This window comes from Papilio xuthus, unplaced genomic scaffold, assembly GCF_000836235.2.
Source record: "Papilio xuthus unplaced genomic scaffold, Pxut_1.1 DF829758.1, whole genome shotgun sequence".
In the NCBI taxonomy this organism is placed as follows: Eukaryota; Metazoa; Arthropoda; class Insecta; order Lepidoptera; family Papilionidae; genus Papilio; species Papilio xuthus.
Window position 1 is genome coordinate 2,124,493 of NW_013528891.1, and position 27,367 is coordinate 2,151,859.

The 27,367-nt window shown below is 34.2% G+C and overlaps 1 protein-coding gene across 4 annotated transcripts in view; it reads right to left on the reverse strand.

Annotated features, from left to right (window-relative positions):
* Positions 1-212: 212 nt before the first annotated feature.
* Positions 213-27,367, reverse strand: part of fus (epithelial splicing regulatory protein fusilli) — a 65,913-nt gene continuing 38,758 nt past the window's right edge. Inside the window, exons 4-16 of one of the 4 annotated variants that reach the window (XM_013326137.1) lie at positions 23,329-23,513; positions 22,659-22,748; positions 22,444-22,498; positions 10,293-10,403; positions 9,974-10,106; positions 9,570-9,707; positions 8,907-9,122; positions 7,809-7,976; positions 7,655-7,735; positions 7,459-7,575; positions 7,302-7,401; positions 953-1,077; positions 213-606 (exon numbers count right to left, since the gene is read on the reverse strand). In XM_013326137.1, coding sequence (XP_013181591.1) covers positions 496-606; positions 953-1,077; positions 7,302-7,401; positions 7,459-7,575; positions 7,655-7,735; positions 7,809-7,976; positions 8,907-9,122; positions 9,570-9,707; positions 9,974-10,106; positions 10,293-10,403; positions 22,444-22,498; positions 22,659-22,748; positions 23,329-23,513 — 1,630 coding nt within the window. In that variant the 3' untranslated portion in view covers positions 213-495. Of the gene's footprint in view, positions 607-952; positions 1,078-2,991; positions 7,402-7,458; positions 7,576-7,654; positions 7,736-7,808; positions 7,977-8,906; positions 9,123-9,569; positions 9,708-9,973; positions 10,107-10,292; positions 10,404-22,443; positions 22,499-22,658; positions 22,749-23,328; positions 23,514-27,367 lie in introns of those variants that run through there. The other 3 variants (XM_013326144.1, XM_013326129.1, XM_013326121.1) reach the window with 3 other exon arrangements.

Consider the following 27,367-nt stretch of genomic DNA (forward strand, 5'->3'; position numbering starts at 1 on the left):
ACAAACAACTACATATAAATATTTCTTCCTGATATATATAAACATTTATTCTGAATTAAATAATATATTTTTTAGTCTGTAATTAATATCACTACATTGTTTGAGCCATTTTATTACTTATAATGTAGAAGGCAAGCTACTTTTTTATCTTTATCTGTATCTATTATGATACGTATAAAAAATCTTCACCGCATAACATATAAAACAAAAAGCTTTTGCCCTTGCTATTGTTTACTTTAAGATTATTGATATTCAAATTCATAAATATTTTCATTTTAACAATTTATTACACTGGCCAAAATAACCGATAGTCAATGCTGTAAAAAAAAATTATCTGTCATTTTACTAAATTAAAAGCGCGAAACTTCCATTTCTTAAACTATTATTTTTTAATTGCGCAATAGAATCTCTGAATTATATTTGCATGTATAAAATTACGACTTTAATTTTTATTATCGTAAAAAATAACGAAGAATCGCATGCCTCTACAAGTCGTTAAGTTGAGCGTGTCAGTTGACCATGAAGACGGGCCATTCGTGGCAGGCGGGCGGTGGCAACGGCAGCGGGGATCCTCCTCCCACCGACACTACCTCTGGTATCTGTCACCAATTGGTCACAAACAATATTACAATAACAATTCTAATGAGGTTATCTACACTAGGAGCAAACTTAAGAAACAATTTAAGGACTCTGCGTATGGTAGTAAATGATGGATAAACACAATATTTAATTATAGTATAGAGGGGAGCTAATGGTCTTTGTTCTTCCCTTGATCTTTTGATTTCACAATAAAGTCGAAAGTTAGTGGTTACGAACCGATTCATGTAAATGCACAGAAAATTAACTTTGGATAGATACTTCGTAGAATATAGACAAAATCATTTTTGTCGGAATTTACTAAAATATGTCATATTAGACTTCGGTAAATAGCTTGTAATTCTTAAATTCTTACCATAGTTTGGGGATGATGGGGCGGATGATAATAATGCGCAGGTGACACCGGCGGTGTGGGGTAGCCCCAGTACACGAGGGGAGGGAGGGTCGGCCCCATAGCCGGGTAGTAGTACGTCAGCGGACCTACAGACAAAATTATAAATAAAATATATCCACAAAAAATTGCGAAAACTTACAAAATTAAACATAATACAATAATTTTATAGCTTAACCAAAAAGTATATAACAGTACGTATGGTCAAATTTTTAATCTGTTTTTCAACTATTTTTGACAGATCGATCGAATTGATTTTTTTTTTTCATGCAAGTTGTTAGTCACTACATTCATATTTTTGCATACATTTTAAATTAAAATAATATTTACTAGTCTATAGACACCAAATAGTTTTATTAGTTTCAATTAATATTAACACATTATTTCTTGTGCGCGACATACATTTAATTGTTAAACCAATTGACGTAATGACTCAGCAATGGATGATTATTTCCCCCTTCAATAACCAAAATTTTACCTTGAACCCTTGTATTCTAAATACCCCTTATTTTAACCTACGTAATAAATTGCGAAAATGTTTTGCTGAATCCTTAATTTAGAATAAAAAAAATATAAATGTCGTTTGAAAATTATGGCGCCAATTTTTTTTGACAGATTCATCAAAACATTTTCTCGATTTTGCAATACAAAAGAAGACGTACACAGATAATGTAAGATATATAAATAAATGTATGTAATTAAAATCATGATAAACACTCACCAGGGTTTCAGAACGCATTAACAGTCCACCAAAGCAGTGCGCTTACACCAATACTCTGATATTGTTTGTTACACACTCCGCCGTTGCCGCCAACACCAAGCTAGTCTGCGGACTTCCAAACTTACGCTCGCCTAATGCCCTACCACTGCACCACATATTGCGATCTCAACTTTATAGCTAAAGCATTTAATTTTTTTTGCAATGTTGGCAATTCTTTATAAACTTTTAATCATCTATTAATATTAGCTGCATAATTTGACATAACAGAAAAATGTTTGTCTTAAAAAAATCTTATTCCAATCCAAAACATTGATATTTAACCATAGACATACTGCATATTAAAACGCAGTAAATCATTTCTGGTAAAATACTTTTCCTTTCATATATCTTAATAACTGAAATTTTAATAATGGCCGCCATGTATGGAATTTGATGTTCATCTGTTTATATAATTTAAACGTTTTATAATTAAAAACAAGGTAATAACGCTAACGTGATATAGCTCCCTAGTTTTTTTGCATATGATATTTTTAAAACATTTTATTAATTACAAGTTGAAATCGCAATAAATATAAAGAATAAGAAGTTTCACGTGATCCCACAAGAAATGATAGGTAAATACTTACCAGCTCTTCGTTATATGATGAATTAACACTAAACATTCGACCAGCCACTAACAGGGCGTATAACCTTGTACCCATGAAGTTTTTAATATAATCTAAAGCACAAAAACATTTCGTCTACAACACACTTAAGCGGCCGATATCTTTTCCCATTGTACAAGATCTTTTTGTAAACACTTTCACCTCAGAATCCATGCATTTTGAAGCAGAATTTAATGTAATTTGAGATCGGACAGAGCCTTATCAACTTAAGCGGTTTAAATATTATATCGATTTAACTTTTTAAAATGTATTAGCGGCATTTAATAGCAAGTAAGAACTTAAACACCGCTTAATATTTTACGTTTCATGGCTTTAATATTTATGAATAAATTATTGACATTACTTATTGGTAAATGTGAACATAAAAAAGAAATCAACAAAATATCTGTTCAACTTGTTTTGACTTTTAAGGAACTTGTTCTGTCAGAACAATGTTACTTTTTTTTAATCATGTAGGCACAAGTCATTTTTCAATTATGCTCAACATCCAAAATAAGATTAAATCAAGTATGTTTATTACGAGTAAAAAAAAAACTAATTGAAAAGTTTGTGTGTATAGTCAATTTCAATGGAAATAAGTAATTAAAACAAACATATCTAAAAAATTAAACATTTGCAACGCTGTAATCAAAGATTTATTAAAAACATGTTCGCATCATCAATTCCAAAATATGTCCATAGACAAAAAATTACATTTCTCATTTCCATTGTATTCGACTTGGCTCTGTCCTTTCCCGCGTTATTATAATGGATCCAAATGAAGCTATAACAGTGCTTTGTGAAGTTACCTTACCAATATATTTCTTTTTACCCCATACTTATACACCCTCTGCTTCGTTATCATGTCTTTGACGTGATAGTATGTGCTACACGTAGTATACATTAGTTGAAGCCAGGTTAGGAGGCGGGAAAGGAGACATGATTGTGCTATTATTTTGTCTATGTTATAATTGCCTTGTGAAGGAAAGTTTTATAAACATACACGGACGGACTTCAGAAGACTACATGATTAGTCGCTATAGACTGCTTATCCATGCATCTCTACAGTAAAACATTGTAATTTATAATATGTTTCGATGTTCGGCAGTTACGTTTTTCAAGCAAAATTAAATGGCCGCTTGCTCGTTTGCCACCTTATACTGTAAAAAAAAACTTGACGATTGACAACTTTAAAGAATTCTAAAAGAATTAAGAATATCAGCAGCGACATATAAGTTTCTCGTATTTACAAAATGATTTTCATAAAGTGAAAAATCAGGTATAGTGCTAAATGTGTAAGTGATAAGTGTTATGTTAGTAAAACATTGACAGACGATACTATACCATAGACAAGCAATACGTATTAGCCCTCCTTCACAAGTATACCATAAACAAATCAGCTTTTTATTACGTCAATTAAAATAAAAGAATAGCACAACCAACCACAAACCAAAGAAACTCGCAATAATCATGTTCTAACACGTAACTTATCAATTTTTATTTACGCAATATTCTAAACTATAATTAGCCAACTAAAATAACTATAATAATAAAAAAACTCATAAAGAACCAGTTACAGATACCAAATAAGTCTACCTGATATTCTAAAATTCTGTTTTAATTTGTTTATAAGAGTTATTAATTTACCTCACAAATGTTCGAAATGTTCGAATTTTATAATTTTGTGCTTGGGAATTGCCAAAAATATAACCAATAAAAGCAACAAAAATTATGTAGCGAGATAATCGCATATGTTTTGAATTCATTAATATAAAAAATTAGACATTATTGGTTATAATTTTTAGCAATTAACCATAGATAATATTTTTAAATATAACTACGCGATATCCTCACACCACCACCCCCAGTCACTACACATTTGAGACATTTTAATTTCAGTGCATAACCTCTTTTATTTTTATAACCATAGACAAGCATGCGCTAAAAATTAAGACATCCCTTTAGACAGTGATTATTAAAAAAAAATAAGAATTAAGCAAAAAAGAAGGCTTAAACAGCAGAAAAAGAAGAAGCTGTGAAAAAAAGAAAAATGTGTTAATGACTGGAGGGCATTTTATATCGACGGAATCCTGAAGCCGGGTAAAAGACAATTATCTTCAAGCAATAGGGGTCGTTTTACTTTTTTTTTTAGTTTTTAAATATACGGTTGGTAGGGGCAAATGAAAAATTCTTCTGCCAGCCAACTATAGTAAAAAAATTAAGATTTTAACACACTCAATGAAACGATTTTCTCAAAATTGAACTCGCCAAGTGAGTAGTGAACTGGTGTTAACTTTCACTCATCTCAAACACACTTTTTTGTGTTAGTTTATTGAATAGTGAGATTATAAATTGACAAAATTATTCGTCAATGATAATTTTACAATTTTAAATTAGTTACAGCACAAAACCTTTGCAGTCTCCAAATTTCATACATGCATTCTTAAAGAATTAATACATTTAAACCCTTTTACTAATTATAATGACATACTTTCATTAAAGAATCTCAGTCTGACTTAAAAATCTATTAATTAACCTTGTAAAAATTTACAAACACTTCAACACTACCCATGTCACGACTCGCCAGGCGAGTCTGAACTTGTCGACACTATTTTGTTATGGCTAAAAGTTAGGTTGTAGTCAGAAGAATTTTAACATTATGCCTAACAAAACCAGAGTACCAAAAGTATAAAGCTTTTCACCGTTTACAGTTCGTATAACACATAATAGTAATAGCTATGCCGCGGCTATCCGCTCGCGCTGTGCTTAGGAAAACTTGCACTCTGAACCGAACTGAAACCATGCATTCTCCGATATATGTAAGCGCCATGCTATACCCACCTTTAACTAGTTTCTCTAATTTAAAATTAAAAAATTGCAACACTTACCAAACCGGCCGGTGTTACCACATTCATGCACATTTTCCATAAACACAACCCGTTCGGATAAACCGTATTAAACTTTATTGTTTATTAATAAAACACAATATTGCATTGACAGCTAGACTAGAGGTGATTGTAACTTTGACATTTGCCGTCAGATTATTGTCATAGTTACAATTTCGATAAGTTAAATATTATTAAAGAAATGACAGAACAAAAGATTAGCCATTACACCATGTAATTGTGACTAAAGCCCCCAATACCTATACTTGTGAATATCGAATGGCAACACCATACACGATGACATTAACCTTTTGTTTATCTATAAACAGCCATAAATACAGATCACATATTTTTAACGCTTTAATAAATTATAATTTTGAAAAAAAAAATGCAGTAAAAGCCATGAAAAATTTATGAATAAATCACCACAGATAATTTAAAAAAGCGTTAAAACATAGTGAGTTAATTAACCGGCATGACTACAATATATGGTGTGAGGTAACGCAGACAATGGAATAGATGGTTGCAAAGATTGTTAGAAGTGATAAACGACACATTTCATATTGATATCGGATATGGAGAAGGATATGGAAGACTTCGGAAAGGTTATGATTTTTTCCGCAAATATTTGATTTCATCAAACGTGTTATATAAAAAAAAACTAAAATAACAGCTGCAAATAGCGGCAAAACGTACACGTGGCAAAAACTTATTAAATATTTCATAATAATTACAACAGACTATTATAAAAAACCTATCTAAAAAAAACAAAAAAGTGTATAATAGTTAACGCAAAAAGTGCATTGTACTCAAAAATTGATTTAAGTACCGAAAGCGCGTCATAAATGACATAACGCCAAAAAATTTCGTCAGACTTTGTTGCCTTGAAACGTACGGCAAAATATTTGTCTTATTCAATTGGAATGTATTTAAAAATCACAACTGAACACTTACACAATAACACAATACTCGTCAAAACATTAACAACCTTTGAATCACACAAATTCAACTTTAAAAATATGGTTACGTTTTAACAAAAGTCAATGCAAAATCAACAATATTTCTAAGACTTATCCTATTAACTACTAGCTGCAATATTTAACTGCCGATTTCATATTTATATTAGTAAATTCATTTTTGTTGTAAACATTAATATCAAAAACCTTCGAAGAGGATTTAAAATTGATTTTTGAGCTCATTGTCATTTTTATTACCCTGTTAAAACGAAGTTAATCGTAACTTTAATATTTAGAATTAAGAAAATTATTAACTTTTTTTAAACACCGTGGCGCCAAAAAGGCACAATATTTTAAGAACTACTGCCAACGCGATTAGTTTTGTAACGTTGAATAATTTGATAAGGCACAATAGGCTCGTTAGTACTAAATATAAATTGTTAATTATATTTAACTGTAAAGTTAATAAGAGATGATATTTAACGTTTGGAATAATCACATAAAAATAGCTCACTGCTATGTGACTTCAATAGAAACGTCGAACGAGATTTTAAGAAATACCACGACGCGTTGCATGCGTATATATGAATAAGTGATTAAACTAAACTCCAGGATAGTAGGGGTAAGTGGGGAACATTGACAACGTGGCGGGGAACGGTGACGTCATAGTGGGGGGAAGAGCGGCCGAGAGAGGAGTACTGTAGCCCGCGGGGAGTGCAGTTGGTATTGCAGTGGGGAGGGCGTTCGCGTATGATAACATGGGACTTGTGTTCGCGTACGAAAATATAGGTGTCGAACCACCGTAAGAGAATACGGGTAAAGAGAGGGGAGCGATTTGCGGCGCGGAGTACGGGCGCTTCGCGGGGGGAGCTTCGGCTTGCGTGAACGCGCGCTCATACGACCGTTTTGTGGGAAGAATCTGTTGCTGCGTGGGGAGAAGGGGGAGCTGGTATGTAGGGGCGGTTTGCCTGTAGGGCAGGATGGGAAGGAGGGGGGGCCGCAGCGAGGCGAGCAGGAGGTTCTCGTGCTGGCGCGCGAGGAGGGTCTGGTGAGCGATGTGGTGGGCGAGCAGACGCGGCGCGGGCGCGGGAGGGGGCAGCAACGTACCGGGCGACAGCACCTTGGGCGAGGTGGAAGGAGTCACGCCGCCAGTCAGCACGAGGTTCATGTCGTCGCCGGAGCACTGGAACACCTGGATGAGACAACCCTATAGGATCAAGGTATTGATACTGTGAGTGCGTGTGCTCGAAGTTCAGTGACGTACCTCTATGTACCGCTGCTTCTTGCCGAAGGTCATGTAGCGGTGATGCTTGTGCTGGGCGCAGAGGTAGGCGCTGGTCTCGCTGTCCATCTGTATGAATGCCTCGCCGCTAGGGTGACCCTGCACCCAGAAAACTATATGAACATTTTGTTCCCATGAATTATACCATAAAAGAAAAGGTTCGATGTGTCTCGCTTACTTGTGCATTGTAAACCATATGGACGCCCTGTACAACGATGTTCTTGGCGAATTCGTCCAAAAATGTCAAAATGTGTTCCACCTGTTGATATAGTATTCAATTAATATAACTTGTAATAATAATTTTTAACAGGTGTTAACTAAAAGGTACATACCTGAGCTTCATAGGGTAGACCTCTCAGCCTGACGCAGTCTTTAGCGGTGCCCGAGGTGATGACGTGCTGCGGCACCAGCGTCACAGGCAGGAGACCTTCAGCCGGCGCGCTGGCGGTAGACGGAGTGCTGGCGGTGCTCGTGCGCGTCTCCAGGGAACGGTTCAATACCTGGTCACAAGTCATCATGGGGAAAGATGTGATATATGTAAAGAAACATTCACAACGTTATCATGCAATATCATATTATTCCTTGCATTTTGATATTGCAAACTAAGATAGGATTCATACAATTTCTTTCGCAGCGGAAATCTTACTAATAGTTTATATTCGAAAGTTTAGATGGATCAATATTTGTTACAAGGTATCTCCGGAACGGCTTTACGGATGTCGTTGAAATTTGGCATAGATGTAGAACATAGTCTTGAAGAACTCATAGGCTACTAAATTCTATTGACGAAGTCGCGGGCGGCAGCTAGTTGACGTTAATTTAGTATAGTGACGTCATATTTAATTTTAATCCTCATACATTGCTTCTGTTTTAAATCTAAACATTTTATTTTATAAGCAACAGTTTTTAGTTTATTCAGAAACAACCCGAGGTATCAGACATGCATTGCCATCCACTCACCATCACCTCACAAGGGCAAGCTGTGGACATAGATTACTTTGATTCATTCTAATTTACCACAATAAAAATAAGTAAAAAATACATCTTTTTGATTCTTTTCAACTAATGAGATTTTAAAAACAATTCTGTGCATCCATATCCATATTATTTTTCTATAAAATATGTTTTTGTAAAACATGTTTCAACAGTGGAAATTCATCGTTACGTGTTGTATCATAGCAAGGTTAGTACATAATAATATTACGAGTGCAATATAATATATTATTTTATAGCTGTAGATAACATTGTTTCCGACCACGAACGTTGACAATAAAAATAAATTGTTCAATTATTTATTTCATCGCATTTTGATTAAAAAAATATTCACTTCGTACTTTTTCTTTTTTTTTTTTAAGAAAATAAATCTGATTATAAAACAAAAAAGACTTGTTCAGTTTTGCATAAACTCATCCATAAGGGTAGTTACATACCTGTTGCACTTCAGCGGTGGTCGATCTGAACAGTTCGATGTACCTCGCACCAATAAGTTTGCGATGTCTGGAGAGTGCTTTAGGCGCGTCATCCTCTTTAGGAAACAGCACGAACGCATCTCCGGTGGCTCTGCCGTCCGGCCGCCGCACGAACAGCACGCCTTCCAAACCATCTAGCACTTGGACAGGATCGTCGCCCGTTGAGAAGAAATCCAGCTATAAATTATACATGTAAGATGTAAAAAGTTTTCAGATATCTTGAAGGCTTTTAACTTCGCGCGAATCGTTGCGCAGAACATAATCTGTGTTGGGGTGTAGCGGGATGTTAGGGTATGGCACTGCGCAGCGCGCGCATGACATTGAGCCGGCAAGATTTTAGAAAAGAACTATACTACGTAACTTCAGAATGGCTAAAGGGATCTGTATGAAAATGGTAACAGAGTTAGATTATAGTCTGGAATAACGCATAAACTAGACATTTTTTGTTACAGACAAAATAGCAAACTACCTTCAATGAAACACAAAGAAAAGTAGTCGGTCAGACTACGGAAGTCATAATTAGTCTGAATGACCTTGACTTGACTTAAACTACTGACTTACTTAAATCAAGTACAACAAATATTTATTTAGGCTAAGTTTTAGATAAAAGAGAAGGAAACTAACAACTTGTTGCGGCGTAGCGTCGTATGGCAGTCCGCGCATGCGCACTATGACCTGAGCGCCGCGTGATAGGAATGCGGCCGCTTCGCACGTGGCGCCCCCCGCCACAGACAAAAAGTCCTCCCCACTTGCACGGTACACCTGTAATATGCAATACAAAGATTATAGAATAAAGATGTTTGACTCATTTTAGTGTCCATTTCCACTTAGCTGTTAGCTGTGTGACTCTGGAATAACGCGGACATTATTGTGTAAATTAGTTCTACGGATGAGTGGACGGTAAGAACAGAAATGAATGTTCCAGAAATTGTTCGGTGGCACCTAAAAGGTTAACTCAAGCAACTTAAGAGTAAACTCTTGCAACTAAAGACTTAACTCTTGTATTTAAATGGTTCAACAATTGTTACCTCAATGTACCGCGGGCCGATGTGGTGTTTATGACGTTTGAGCGCCATGTCCCTGTGCTCCTGCGACACGAATCGCACCAGCGCTTCACCGTTGCGTCTACCTTGTGGTGATAGGCACAGCGCTACGCCACCCCTGATATCACAAAGAATATATCTATACTCTCGTTGTCTCTCTCTTTTCATAGAGACTGAAAAGGATATCAATAGCTTTCAATTCCGCTCGGATTTTTTGATATTCCGAACATCATTTTCAGTTATCTTATGAGCGACTTTGAGTCTTCTTACATAGTCTATAGGATACATTTTTATATACACTTACTTGGCAACATTTAGCCCTCTGAAGAATTTAGCGATGTCTTGGTCTGACGACTGCCAGGGTAGACCACGTGCGCGCACTATGCAGTTACCGTCTATTTCATCGTCTTTTGAGCTGCAACAATATATAACAAACAGTTAAACATACATAGAGCCAGGATAACATAGAGTTTATAATTTTTGCTGTACTATTTTTTGTGGTTATGTTCATTTGGTTGTGACTTGTTCGCGGATTGACTGATTTTAAAAAGTGTGGTAACATTCGATATGTGTTCTTTCCAAGAGTGTCACTGTCATATGCACTATGAAGCGTCTTCGCCAGCTCAGGGAAAATAGCAGTTTATATGCCCGTTTCAGTCCTATCTATGTCCTACTTGTCACAAACGCGGCCATTGGAGAAATAGACAGACGAGAACCTCCTCCTTTTTGAAGTCGGTTAAAATAAAAAAAAATGAATTTATAAGTAGAGTCCTCGAAATATGATTATTTTCGATATTAAGTACACTCCAATTTCATTATATATATATTAGGTACTAGTTTAACGTGTAATATTTTAAATTCCACAATCAAATCGGATATAAACAACTAATATATTTAGTTATCGGTCATTGAAGAGCACTATTTAGTAAATTAATAGTTATATCTACATCGATATTATGTTTTAAGATAACCTAATTTGTCTATTTCAAACAACGCAATTAGGGTAATACATGTTTACTTTGATTGTCTATAATTTTACGAAACACGATATTGTTGAGCTCATATCACAAATGAACACAAGACTTTTCTGCAATAATAAAAAAAAATCTAGTTTAGAAAAGGTTTTTTTCCTTAGACATAAATTGTAGCTTTTAGCATGATATTGTGTAATTAATGTTATAAATGCGAATGTATGGATGGATAATTGATATAAAAACGGCCAAACACTGACGTATATTCGTCCGGCGGCGGCACCGACTAGTTTCGTGAGTGATGAACTGATGAAGGGCCTCCGATGGGCACGAAACTAGTCGGTGCCGCCACCGGACGAATATACATACGTGAGTGTTTAGCCGTTTTTATATCAGTTTATTATAATGTCTCACGAAAGTTTGAATAGTATGGATGGATGGTTGTTTGAAGGTATATACAGAACGACTGTATAGATGTATGAAATTTGGCATAGATGAAAAACATAGCCTGGAAGAACACATAGGCTACTTATTGTTTTTTTTAATTCCGCGCAGATGGAGTAGTGGGCGATAGTAAATTATAAAATTTTTAAAGTGCTTAAAATGGTAGGTGCATTTTTAAATGTTTTTTTTTAATTAAAAATATAGCTTGGTTATTTACGCAGCTCCGAAGGTTTATCGTTTCGGCCAGTCTTGTGGTTGCCCCCAGTAAACCGTAAAGCGTAGTTATAGCCTATTGTTAGCTTACAATAGGTACAATTCCACGATAACGGTAAACCGATAATTGTTTTTTTATCATAATTGGTGTAATATCTACGTTTACCTTTGATCTATTACTATCTAGACCTTGTTTAATGCGTTTGATTATATATTTTACTATTATATTTTTCACTACGTCAGTAGTGTTAGGAAGGAAATCCGACACTGTCCCGGTGTACTGGAGCAACACTAGCCTTACTATTTTACGCATATTCACACAATCCATCCATACTTTTTATGGCCTTTCTCTACCTTTACCTTTGATTATGATTATAAGGCCTTTAAACACAAACGTAAATCTTTAAAACCAATATTGTATACTTGCGTAGCGCGTGCTCTGTAGACAACGTTGGATCGTGGACAAGGGTCGTCTATTCGGTCAGTACAAGGGCTATACAAAGTGCATTGGTTCCGAAGCGATTCCATAGCGAATTTATAGATCTGGCAATAACATACGATAAGCCACATGATTGTCACTTGTGAGTGTCGTACATTTTAAAAATTGGTTAAAGAATTCCCTTTGGAGGGAATGCACTTAGCGAATTTACAAAATGTCAACTGTGTCTTGAAAATCGCAGCGACTAAAATCGTAGAGTTACAAAGATTTACGTTGCTTTGTGTACGAGAAGCCTAATCATTTGTTTTTGATATCAGCTATACAGTTAGCAAAGACAGATCGTACGCATTTGACTTGATGATGGTAAATATTAAATAGTAAATAAGTTATTTTATTTGCCATGGCTTTCCTCTGCTGTAACCGTGAAAAATATATTGACATATTTTTATACAAGTGTTTAACCAATAGAAATTCAGTGAAACATGCATATAAATGTAGAGTCAGCAAAAATATATAAAAATAAAAATGTAACAACGATGACATTGCAATAGGACATATTATTGTCACATCACGAACAAATAAATTGTCATCATAAAATATATATTTAAAATAATCGTGTGTTCATCATAAAATGACATTTATCATGGAAAATATATTAATAACTAGCTATCGCCGCAACTCTGTGCGCATGGAATGAAAAAAAATTAGTTCCCGGCAATTATTCGAATTTTTCTCACCCTTTAAACCTTCCCTAGATCTCAACGAACATTTAAATACCAAGATAAGATATTTCCGTTCTCGAGTTTTAACAAGACTAGCAAACAACAATTCATTTTTAGTGTTCCGTACCTCATAGCAAAAAAACGGAACCCTTATAGGATCACTTTGTTGTCCGTCCGTCCGTCAAGACCATTTTTCTCAAAAACGCGTTAAGGTATCAAGCTGGAATTTATTATATATAGACTGTGTATAACAATTGGCATGTGAATTGGTTACCGTTGAATTTGGTCACACATATTGTTGTCTCTGTTCCATCAAAGAGAATGAAAGAGATGTCAACATGTATACAAGTGTGACGTCACTAGTTTTACGGTTAACGTAAATAACATTTGTTTTTGCCAAGCTATTGAATTATAGCTTTGAATAATATAATGAATCAGTATGGAATCATTCACATATGAGATTTGTAAAGATTTTTATTCATATAAATAAGATTACGTACTCTTTTAGATCATAATATTTTATAAAGAGTTGACGGTTATATAAAATCTATTTATAATATACGATAAATCGACGAGACTTTTTAAATTTACCGTAGGTTGCTGATACCACCTACGCAGTCGCACTTGAGGTTGGCCACCGAGGGGGTTTTAGTGAGTAAGAATCTCACATAACCCTGTCTTTCCCCCAAAAGGTAGGGTATCTTACGAAAATTTCCCCCCGATACAAAAAAAAGGTACTGATACCAAAATTTTCATTTAAAAATATTGTTATCTCTGTTTTGTTAAAGATAGTGACAAGGATGACGATATGTTTTATACAGAGATTTTAGCTTAACCAACGGTGAAAGGATACTGTTTTAAGTTTGCTGATATTTGTTTCAGAGGCGGGTTTCCACTTAGTATAAATATGAAAAATCTGCATAAAGCAATTGTTAAGTGATTTCGGCAGTTGAATCTCACAGTTACAATAACTGTCGCCCGCCCCCAATCCGCACGGAATTATAAAAAGCTTAACAAGTAGCCTATGTTTTCTTCCAGATTGTGTTCTACATCTATGACAAATTTTATCGAGATCCGTTAAGCCGTTCTGAAGATAAAAATAAAATAAAAAAAGCTTTTATTGCTTTACAACTTCTTTACAATTTATGGTTATTATACATGCCTATTCACTAAAAGTAATGAGTTTGAATGTGGCTACAAGGGTAGGGGAAGACCAAAAAAAGTATGGAATGACTGTGTGAAAGAGGATATGCGTAAGAAGGGGGTAGACTCGGATATGACGGCTGATAGAGATGTATGAAGGAGTAGTACATACTGTGCCGACCCTCGATAGGGATAAGGGCAGGTTGACGATGATTCACTAAAAAAACTAAATTAATTTAATCAATTCCACTCGTATTTAAATGATCGGCAACTTGTTGTTTGTATTGAAAAGCTTGTCAATTGACAAATGCCTCGTCTAAAGATTTCCAAGTATTCCTGTCTCTTGCTAAGCGGATCCTATCCTATCTTCTGAAGATACCTTCTAACAAATATCCATCTATCCATCCAAACATGCACATCTACGTCACTACGTTCAGTTTGGAGTCACAGTGTGATGTACTATGACGAATTACATATAATCTTGACTGATGCGTCAGATCCATTGGTTGACACATTGACTTAATCATTGTCTGAACAATTTAAAACTAGGGTATTGTAATAAACGTGTGTCACTACACATTAACAAAGCCCTTTACGCGGTCTGTTAAAGTAAACTAGGAAAATAATGATCGGGTTTTATATAGTTTTATTATTGTATAATTGATAATTTGAACAAATTATTCATTATGGATTTTATTGCATACTAGCTGGAAGCAATTACGCGTTTCGTCTGAGTGTGCGTCCCGGAGGCCTAATTTAGTTCTCTTTCCCTTCCCACCCTTTTTCTTATAAGGAAATGATGGGAAGTCGAAGTGTAATTTCCGAATGAGAGGATGCATGGAAAGGGAAAAAAATTTATTTCTGTGCATCCTCTCCTCCGTCGATTAAAGGTAGGCAACGTATATGCAATTGCGTATGTCTATGTGCAACGATCACTTCGCTTTTTCAGCGATTTCAGGTGGCCGCTCGCTCGTTTGCCACCTTTTGATATAATAAAAAAGCTGTCGCCCGCGACTCCGACCGCGTGGAATGACAAAAAAAACTTGATGAGTTCCCGGTAGTTATTAGAATTTTTATCACCCTTTAAACCTTCCCTCCTTACCTCCACGAATATTTCTAGACCGAGATAACATTTTCTCGAGTTTTAGCTAGACTAACGAGCAGCAATTGATTTTTATAAGTGTTTGGAAATTTGATGAAAGTAAACAATATTCCAAAAAATATTTTCGATAGAAAATAACAGTGGAATAAATTTAAGAAATCCTTTCTTTACTCTATTTAACGTTTTAAATGTTTAATTTTTTTTAATTAGGCATCACCAATATAGTGAAGCTGTAAGGACCTATTTCCACTTAGCGATTAGTCACGTGACTACGGTCGCGCCGCTGTTTGCATAGCAGTCGTTTTGCCGCAGTGGAAATTGGTTCTAACACGAAGTTATCTCAGTTCAATGTCAAAAGAACACAATGTTAGCGTCTAGCGGAACTGAAAGTTTCTCAGTCTTCTAAAAGTTCCATAGAGGTCAACTAATTGACGTTTGTGATAACACAATCAGTGCTAATGTTTGACATTGATTTAATAAATTGCCACTACCAATGTAAACTTGATTATGGATAAATTAGAGTTTTCACTGAAAAAAACATATGCGTAAAACATGTTGCGACTTTAGTTGTCTCAAATATGCATGTTTTTTTTAAAAATCGGATCATTAATTCATGGGTTTATCTGGAATAAATATTCAATTTTTTTCTGCGTTTTAATATATACTTAATTTATGATTGACTGTCGCCGACTACTCCGTCCGAGATGTAGTTAAATATCTTTGAATTTCTTCTCAGATATGTGCAGATTGCATCACGATGTTTCCCTCACCTTGAGAACCACGGAAAAATGTACGTATGTAAATCGGAAATCGAAAAACACATTGGTACATGGCGGGATTCGAACCCAGGACCTGCAGTTTGCAAGTCAAGTGCTTGACCTGAGCCACTGACGCTCCTAACATTTGCATTTAACAAACGACAAGCTCGATGCCTTCATCTCTACCATAAAAAAAATTGGATTAAGTACAAAGATGTATAATTCTGTTAGAATAAAAATAATAAAATCTTATATTGCATTATGAAATCCTTGTACCGTGCGTGCACATAGAGTTGGTTCAGCGTCTTATCGCGTACACACATCATAAATGAATTGTGAAGTGTGGAAAACTATTCAACTTATACACACTTCAGAATACATTTGCCAATATAGACTTTTCTCTACACTTATATTGGACAAATCTAGTTCACATGTCTAAATTAAAAATCGATATATCTGACTGTACTCTGAGGTCTTTCCGCCACAAGGTCACGTAAATCTTCAATTCCGATTTTAGTGGCTGACTTACGCAATACAATGTTATAGGTTCGTACACAGACACGCGTTGCCATTATTTTGTTTATAATCGCTAATATTAGTGGCGCACAACCTAGGTGAGTCGGTGGCTCAGTGGTTTACCCACTTGACTTGCAATCTGCAGGTCCTGGGTTCGAATCCCGCCATTTATTATGTGTTTTTCGATTTTCGATTTACATATGTACATTTATTCCGACGTTCTTATGATGAAGGAAAACATATATGAGAAGAAATTTAAAGATATGTGTGAAGTCAACCAACCCGCACTGAGCCAGCGTGATTGACTCAGGCCTAGTCATCCTTGATTTAGGGTAGGCTCCGAGTCCCTCAGAGGAGACGTATAGTGAGCTGATGATGTACCTATTGTGTCAAGATCGTCGAGGGGAAATTGCTGTGACTTTCAAATTGGTGGAGGAAATCTACGCGCTATGAGATATTCGCGACGTAAGGATACAATATTAGTTTCGAAGATTTACGATGCCTCGTATATAAGGGGCTATTGAAACTATTGGGTAGAATACGAAAGATATCGCTCATCACCTGTTATTGCTAAAATAATGAATTGATAGTTGCTCATTTACAAAAAGTTAAAAGGTAAGATAAAAGGGAAGATGCACTGAAAAAGAATAGTACCCCTTTTTATATCCTCCCCTGCCCAATCCACTTCTCTTTCCATCATTAGATTCTTATAAAAGTTTAGGAATAGGATGAGAATCAGATGGCGTGTATTTTTGCTATAGTTATAATATTTTTTTAATTCATCTTAAGTTCACTGAGGTTAATAACGATAATGTCGATAAAGTTATTTTTCGTATAAATTATATATGTCACGAAATATATAGACTTATTATATTATTATTTGGCTGTATTCCACTGTATTTGTATTTAAAATTCGATGTTTATACCAATATATTTTACCGAAAAAAGCATTTCTTTCACGCGATTTACATCTTATCTGTTTCAATATGACTTCCTTGTTCTAAACACTAAAATATCATTTTATTAAAGATTATGGTGAAGGAAAACATCTAAAACCTGCTCATATTTGCCAAGAAATAAAGTATTTAAACAAATTATGAACAAATCCGAACTGTGTAATCGTGATAAGGCTCGACACAGACGGGCCACCGACCAATCACTGGTGGCCGGCGAGTTCACAAGATTTTGCTTACATTTTTATTATAACCACGCACTACATCAGTGTGATACAAATTCATACAGATTTAGTGGCAGTGCGCGACTACCTGTGGCCAGTGGTCCATTTGCGCAAGGCCTAAGGACTAACCCATAATTTATGATTCCTTACCAGATTCAAGATTCATGTTTAGTTGTAAAAATTCAGAATATATTAGCACACTGTAATTTGATAACATATCTTACAAGTAAATGATTAATTATACAAGGCTACTGTAAAATATATTTTAGATATAATTTATCTATCACCTTGTCAATTTCATATCGGTTGAGATTTTGTATTACTTAAATGGGATTATAACTATTTTATACGCTATCAGCTCCTAAATATAATTAAGTTGCGAGCCTATCACTTTTAGATACCTAATCATGGGTTTCCGAGACTAAAATCTACGTTTAAAACATACGATCACTGTTTGATCAAAGATGAAAAGATGACGATATGTTTTATACAGAGAATTTTGGATTCAGAAACCCACGATTGATAATATACGATATGAAAGTTCATAGCATGATTTAATCCCTCATTACGAACGACAGTCATAATTATTTGACTACTAGCTAGTCTACCAGTGTCACCTGCGACATCGTCCATGCGTATAAAAAAATTAATTACCTAGTACAAACTAGGTTCTAAATTAATGCTAAATTTGAGCGTGATCCATGCAGCCGTTCTGGAGATACCTTATAACATTCACCCATTCGCATTTATATAATAATATTAGTAAGATAGTCAAAATATTAATTACAGTAAAAATTTATCGTAATTAATAGAATTAATAAGAATTAAAGATTATAAAGAATCTAATATAACGATGACTTTCAATTTCAAATGACTCATTTTAATTCTTACTAAATTTAATTTTGATAAATAAATGTATATGGAAGTTATTAATGCGAATGTTTGGATGGATGGATGTTTGTGAGAAATTATCTCCAGAACAGTTGCATGGATCTTGCTGAAATTTGGCAATTGAACGCATAGGCTATTATTTTATGTTTAATTTCACGCGGACGGAATCTTGGGAAATAGCTAGTAGTTTAAATGGGGTTCTCATTAATTTTTATTCTTTAAATATTCCATGATTTGATTTAACCATAGACAATGCAAATGGCGACGGGTACGAATCAAAACAGGGGGTGAAACAATGCAGTGTTACGTCGTACGGTTCCCATCAATGCAAGTTCCCGCTCTTTATTATTCAAATAAACTTTATGAATGTAAAAACTGAACGATGATTATAATTAACTATTACATTAAAACAATCGTGAAGATTATAACGTTAGATTACAAAGGCCTGTGGAGCCAAAACATATCAAACGAATCTATTGTCGTCAACTGATTTAGTTTGAACGCTGAAAAGAAATTTTGAGAAAATATCTCTTCCCGGCGACTACGTTCGCTCGGAATTAAAAAAACTAAATTAGTAGCCTATGTGTTCTTCCAGACTACGTTCTATATCTGTACCTTATCAACGAGATGCTGCAGCCGATCTGGAGATACCTTCTAACAAACATGCATCTATATATCCAAACATTCGCATTTATAATGTTAGTAATCTCTATCTATCTTATATATATAAAAGAAAGTCGTGTTAGTTACACTATTTATAACTCAAGAACGGCTTTAGCGATGGCTGAATAATGGTGAGGAGGTAGCTTAGAGTCAGGAGACGGACATAGGATACTATTTATTCTTTTTTTTTGAATTTATGCCTTGAAGAGCTGTTTTTTATTTTACTTATCTATATATTAAGTTTTTTTTTACATCCACGCGGCGCGGGCGACAGCTAGTAAGTATTATATTATGCGATCTTATTTTCGCAAATGGTGTACGTCAATTATCTTTTTTCTTGATCTAACCTAATCTTCCTAAGTTTAATAATTATATGGGAAAATTTTGACAGACATGTTGCACGTAACTCCAGAATGGCTGATTTGAATGGGAACAAAGACTTAAAAAGCGCATGGAGTAACCAGTTTTGTTTTTTTAATTTCAGGCAACGGCTAATTGATGGCAAGTTAAAAGATATTTATACATAAGATATTGCTTTAGTTAAATATTATTATAACACTTTCCGTTTAGATTTACATTACAACGTAATTGTTTTTTCTACATTCATGTCTCATGAATAATATTTTGTGACAGACATGACATCGTTTATACACAAGGCGTAACAAAGGGCAAAGAGGACTTTAGAAAAAAATTGGATTTATTTTTTTCGTTGGGAACCTAACGTCTTATCTGACTAACAAGTTACGTGATAACTTAATGTAAGCGATAACATAGACTATGTAAATAATAAGATCATGTACACTTAGTTCTTAGAGGTTAGAATGTTTGATTATTAAGCCATGAGACAGAGGTTCAAATTTTATTAGCAAGTTTAACGCGTGTTTAATTAGTATGTAGTTTTGTTTGATACATGTTATAAAATCAAAACAAAAAATCAAATGCGTGATTAAAACGAATACCAAAATTGTATATCGTACGTGCTATTCGTTTGAATCGAGTTTTACTTTAGTACTCCACTGCTTTGATATTTGTAGTGACATATATTGTCATCCCTTACATTCCCTTTGATAAAACAGAGACAACATGTGTGTTGAATCTTGAATTTAACGAGTATCGCACATGTGCCAGCGTACAGTCAGCAAAGTGAAACGAAGCCCGTGTTTGTTGAATGTTACAATTCCGTTGGAAGTTTTGTTTGAGCTGTCGGTACAATGTAACATGAGATATGTAGATGTCCAATTACAATACAAGGTAGTACTTTTGATGATTTTGCGATTGCGAAAGTCTTGAATACGCAAAATCAGCATGTCACTTCATTGGAAACGTGTAACGTAATCCAATACTGTGTTGCAAATGTTTTTAAGACTTATTATTAAAATGTTTACGATTAACAGGTCTATAATGATTAATAAAGTCATAAAACACAATATAGTAAAGAAAATAAGGAATGTCGTGTTTTAAATGATAATTTCGATAGGATATTTTGAAAATCAGTAGGCACTAGAATGTTATTGACGAGCAGTCATTATCGGTCGTAAGGCGAACTAATTATCTAAAGCTATCAGAATAACTCACCTTCTTATCTTAAGTTGCCGTCGAGCACCGATAAAAGCCCCAGTCCCGAAAGCGTACAATATCACAGAACAAACACTTCGACAGTCTTTGGAGTACACAATCGATTTATGGCGATTTTTTTATTAGCAGAACGAGCAAGTAGCGTTTCAAAACATAAAACGCGTGATAAGCGTTTTGCTGGTATGTTTACAATTTTGCTGTACACGAGAGACGTCCGAACAACGCGGTGGACGACTTCAGAATGCGATTGTGCGACTGCGCGCGTGACTCCTTCATGTTGAGTTGCGCTCGAGTCGAATCGCCTTTACCATGGAACTATTTTTCATCATTCAACATGATTAATTAACAATTTTTATCAACTGACTGATTTATTTTTATGAATTTTGAACACTCTAATTTTGACTATACATGTAAACGAAAACAATTACGGATCAACATAAATTTAGTAGCGACTCTTTTATGTATATTCCAAGCAAAAAGTATCCTATTCCTAAAAATCAAGTTACTATTTAATTGTGATTATATTTGTCCTAAAAAATTTAAATATAAAATATTTTTTATGTGATTGACAATTTAACATTTTTTGAGTACTTTAGTCTTACTTATAATAACGTACTTATTACATATAATGCCTCATAGGCAAGTGATGAAATCAATAGAAAAAATAATTGACTAATTAGTGGTATCATCAGAGCCCGATTCCTAATTTGTTTGAACGATAAAGTAAATAATTGTGAAACAATAAAAATACAGATTAACTCAGTTTATACAGATTCATTAATTATTGTAAATAAATTGTGTTAAATAGGTTCGTACTAGCTTCAGCACGCGACTTCATCCGTGCAGAATTAAACAAAAACGCAGTCTAACCGTTATGGAGATACGTAATAGCAAATTTCCATCCATCAATCTATCAATACTTTCGCATTTATAATATTAATAAAACTAGCTTTTGCACACGACTTTATGCGCACGAATTAAACTAAAACTTAGTAAGCAGCCTATCTGTTGTTTCAGATAGTAATCCCTTCTCGCCGTTTTGGAGTTTGTTGCTAACTAAACATCCATCTTAACATTCCCATTTATAATATAAGTATGAAATAAGATTACTACAATAAGAATTAATTTGCACAAATTGATTTTTTTTTTCAAATATTTTTTTCATTTTTTTATTTGAACGTTAACATTTCATTCGTTAAATGCGCGTGAACATGCTTAGCAAAATTAATGTATTATTGAAAAGGCAACAAGAATTTTTATTTTATTTTAAGCAGTAATAATTTAAATAAATGCAGTTTAAAATTTTCGATAGCTTAGTTTTAGTTTCACGACGGGATACCATGGTAGGGGGCGCATTCGGTCAGGTCAAGTCGAAGGCATCAAGTGGCATGGGGTTGTATTACATGAACGTTTTTGTTGATGTCACACAAAAAAATATTGCTAGTAACCGGGGCAAGGGACAAAAAGGTCGTTTCCTTAATTTAAATGTCTGTTAACAATTCTTTTGTATCGTAAATATCTTTTATGTATGTATGTGACGTATAAGTAGATTCTTTTTGTTTTAGATAATTAGCATAATGAAATAATTCTAAGAAAGGAAACTCATCATGAATAAGTAAAGCCAAGCGTATGGTTTCACTTATCTTTCGACAAGACTATTAAATGCGACTCCTGTTCTTTCTTTGTTACGAATCTGTACAAATGAAATTTTGCTGCTACTATTTCCGCAGGCGTTCAATAACAATCACCTCGTCCGTACTTTCGCGGTTTTGACTTTGTTTTGTGTTTTGGGAAATCATTCTAGAATAAGCATGCTGTTACTATAAAAAATACGGGCTTACCAAATTCCAGTTTCTAAAATTAAGTCGATTGTTTCAGGGAGTTCCAATCGAAAACCTGAAAACAAAATACATGACTACATTAAAGAATTTAATTTATAAAATATGCCGTGTTGCTATTAAATGCTAAGTCAAAGAATAATATGAATATTATGTAACATATTTACTATTAAGGCTGTAATATATATGACTTTAAAAGCACGTGAAACAAATCTTACCATCAGAGATTATCCTTTGTATCACGCTGGCCATGTCCATTGCTTCACCGGCGTAGAAATTTTCTCCGGTGTACGGAGTTATACCTAAATCTGTGCGCTAGGCTTAGGAATATTATTGTTTATATTTAAAATCAATACTAAGTAAATGCTGTATGGTGACTTGAGCTTTATGGTGGCCCGTGGTTACTTTCTAACGCATACAGTTTTATAACAGAGATAAGCATACGAGAATTGGACATTGGCAAATTGCGCGGTGGGTGGTACCCTTTTCTAGAACCTCTATACTTCATCGAGAACCTAAATTTCTTTGTCATTGTTTTACGCAGTGTGGGACGAAATTCGGAGCCTCTATAAAGTTTGGATAGGAAGTTAGATTGTGTAAATCACCTCTGAACTGGTTCAAAAGTTCAGGTCATATGGACTTGAAGCATTGAGCTGCTCAACAACTAAATTAGCAGCTTACGACTCATCGCGATGTACAATCCTGTACGACAAGATGTGAGTTATATAGTGACTCGCAGTATGGAGCTCGAAACACAAATCATAAGTCAAACTACAAATTGAGTTGAGCTGTGAGCTGGTTTACTGATCTGCTTCAGAGTCGCAAGCTGATCTGCGGGTCATTAATTAGTTGTATTACCCATTATTAGTTGAAATGTTCAAAGGATACATTCGAGCATATCATGGAGTGTCGACGGGTGGTCGGGTGGTGGCGGGGGCGGGGGCGCTTGCGCTCGTGGCGCCACCGCTCGCAGCGTGTACGCCCGGACGTACTCCTTGCGTAAGTCATGGAAGCGCGCGTAGTATGTCGGCAGATTGATCTCTTTACTGCATGCTTCTGGGTGCAGGCATTGTCTGAAAATTAATACATTTTATAAATTTTATATCACATTGACTGACTCTAGTTACTGAGGAAACGAAGAATCAGATTATACATTAGGTCACTCACACACGAGTACAGAACTGTGACGTAGAAAAATAAGAACAGTACCATTATTTTTTTTAATCCATAGAAAGTCAAGGTTAAATGCGCGATGTATATATTTTTAGAGATAAATAAAATATATAATAATAAGTTGTGTTTCAAAGAATAAACCTTCAGACGATAAACATAATTTTCAGGGTTCAATAAAATGTCAAATTTAAATTGAATGGGTTGTCGAGAAAAAATATATTGCAAGTAACGAATAAAGATTTTGATCGGTATTATATTCAGCTATATATAAACATGTTGCGTTGTCCGGATAAAGCCGGACATAGGTAAGCTTTTTGATTGCGTGTCCGGCAAAAATAAATGGTCTCCGGGTGTCAAGCTATTATTAGGCTTTTTACATTTCGCAAATGTGAATAGCGAAGCACAGGCGATGACAGTCGACTGATGCATGTAGAGTGTCCGGCTTTTCTACCCAAACGTCCGGCTAATCTGGTCTGTCTGTTAGCTTCGGCGACCTGGCAACACTAGTTTCATGAAGGTTGTTTTTATTATTTCGGTTGTTTATATTAACACATCACTTCATTTGTATATTAAATAAGATCGTTTTTTTTCTGATATGACCTTCGTAATTTGCGAAGGTAATTTTGGAATTTTACACTTTTTATCCGCCAAGATTTTTCACGACCAAAACGTAAAAAATTATAATTGAGCAATAAATAATTCTTCCATGGATCCTCGATACAAGTAAATGTGTATTTTCACATCGTTCAAGATATGTAAGAACATTATCCCTGTTTTTTTAATAATGAGAGAGGGCACTGTTCAAAGGACAATGAAGTCTCGCCGTTAAAAAATTAAAGGTTTTTAAACTAGATGGCGTTAATTTTAATGTTACTCTTACGTATAAATTAATTAATCTTACTTCTTATTAATATTATAAAAGCAAATGTTTAGATGATAGATGTTTGTTTGGATCTCCAATTCGGCTGAACGGATCTGGATGAAATTTGGCATACATATACAGCATAGTCTGAAAGAACACATAGGCAACTAATAATGTTTTTTTTTATTGCAAGCGGACGGATCGCGGGTGACAGCTAGTATTGAAATAAACCTTTATAACCTTCAGCTTAACTTTTACAAATGAAAATTCATTGCCGTAAAAATATATACAGTCACATAAAAATTATAATTCATTAAAAGTGAAATTATTTTAATTCTTACATTGACGTGTAATTTACACTACGGAAGTTATTAATTTCTTTATCAATAAGCATATATGTATGTCTTAGATTCTCTAAAACATACAGAAAATAACCCGAGCTAACCTTGATTGTTAAACATTTCATTGTAAGTTAAACCGAATGGTGATTGGCTAGGGTGACCATGTTTTCAGATTTCAGGGATATTCCCAAAAAAACCTAAATTCACTTGCGTAAAATAACTGAAATATATTTAATATATAGATACGTAATAATTTCATTTTTTAAATATATTTTACGAACAATTACGTATATAATCTTCTAATTTATTAGAAATAAATACAATTTTTAACCAGTAAATCGTATATGAAACATACGAATGAAATAGCTAATACGTCTTTGTGCAGATTTATTTAATTAAAATTTGGACCAACACACAACTGTACAATAAAAATAATAATTTTATCAAACATTAATTAACCATCTAACCTAACCTAACAGCATTAACCTTAACCGCTGTGAAATGGCTTAGCTTTTAATATTCAGCGGATATCGATGGCAGTATAGTGTTTCCATTGTCTAACGACACGTATTAGAATAGTTAATGATGCCAGGGGACGAGACACATTTAAATTGCCCACTAGTTACTATAGTAAATTAAAATTCGTTTTTATTTATGCATTTAGTAAACGACAGTTATGTAAATAACCATATGAATTGGTATTGGTAGTAGTACATCTTCTACTTTATTGTAAGTTTTGTGTGTCGGAAGAAAAAAAAACAAAAAAGTATTTTTGTATTTTCACGGGATGACAAGTTAAATGTCATTTGTTTTGAATATTATTTCATTAAATGCATCTTGTTTTGTTTAAATTGCTTGGGAATTTAATATTAGATTTAATAGTGTGGTATTTCAAAAGTTTGGGTTAGTCACCCTTACGGCAGACTCCGAGTCCTTTAGTGGGGACTTATTCTGAGCTGAAGATTAAAAGGTAATTAGTCAATTGTGGGTTGAATGATTTAATCGATTTATATTGAAATACTATTTTTAAATTATTCTATTTTAAAGATAAAATTATCCGTGTTCGTTATGATAAAGAAAGTCACGATATACGCCATATTAAATATTTCAATACGATATTAAATAATGAATGGCGTCGAGAATGTTCTGATATGATTGTCAAGTCACGATTCGATAAATGTTATTGGACGTCTCAATTTTTATGCAACTACATTGTGTTGGCTGTTTTTATTTTGAAAAAAAAATATTATTCAGTTTTATTTCTTTTATGTAATACGGTGACAAGCGAGTAAGCGGCTACCTGAATTAACTAAAATAGCCAATGACTCATAGACATTTGCAAGTAAAAAGATTGCAGAGGCGTATCCTAATGGACAGGGGAGGGGACATTAAGAAGAAAATATATCTGCTTCCTATACATTCATGTCTCCGCCAGTACCATTCTTTTATTAGGATGGGGTGGGTACTTTAATTTGGCCACCAAACACTCATCAGACGAAATGCGGCATTACTTAAAAGGTCTTCTGAGTGATCGTGGTATATGGTGGCGACGGGGTTATTCGTGCACACTGCTGCGGACTCTACTACTGTTATAATTATATTTGACGTGACGTAAGAGAATGGATACTATGTAACACTGCCGTTGACATCGAATAGGGAGGATGTTAATTTAATTGACATTTTCGAGTTGTTTAAATTCGAACGAAAGCCGTTTGAATTAATCAATCTTAACGGATATACCAAATAATTTTAATTTCTCATACTTAATCAGCAGTTTTTAAGTGGTTTTTAAATTGTCACCATTATAAAGAATTTTGTATCAGTTGTTTGTTTGCTTGTTTTAAATAATTATTATACTTAAATAAGTTTTTCGCTAAGAGATATTATCAATTAATGCTCAAAAAACATGCATCTATAGCAGTTAATTGGCTGTTTTTTTAAATTATAATACATACATTTCCTTTTACCTTATCATTATTTTTTTTTAAGAAATTTGATATATTATAAATGTTATGTAGATAAAAAATCTACGGAAAATAAAATAACATCATTTATTTGTTTTTTTTTTAATAAGGAATATTAGCAGTTTTTTTGTAAATTTACTAATATTTATTTTACCATTCCAACTAAGGTCTATGCTTGTGCTAAGATATGGTTTACGACAATATTCGAATGGCGGGATACGAACCCCCGACCTCGTGATCGGAAATCCGTAGCCTTAACCATTAGGCTATTGATGCTTTATTCTATCCTTGATCTGATATAGTTAAACTCTAATTTTATTTAAGTTAAGTAAATAATAGCTGTTAATATACTATGGCATGCTACGCATGTCTATTTAAACGTTAGTTTTCACTGCCAAAAAATGTACAAAAATAAATTGTAACCTCAGTAATTGTTTAACTAAGAAAGAGAGAGGAGTTGGCTGTGAAAATCTACGGTCCAGCTATTTATAATAATAGCAAATATTAATCTATATTCTGTATTAAACCGTTAGTTATTTAACATATTAATGGCTATTTACCTCTATATGTAAAACATTGGTATCCAA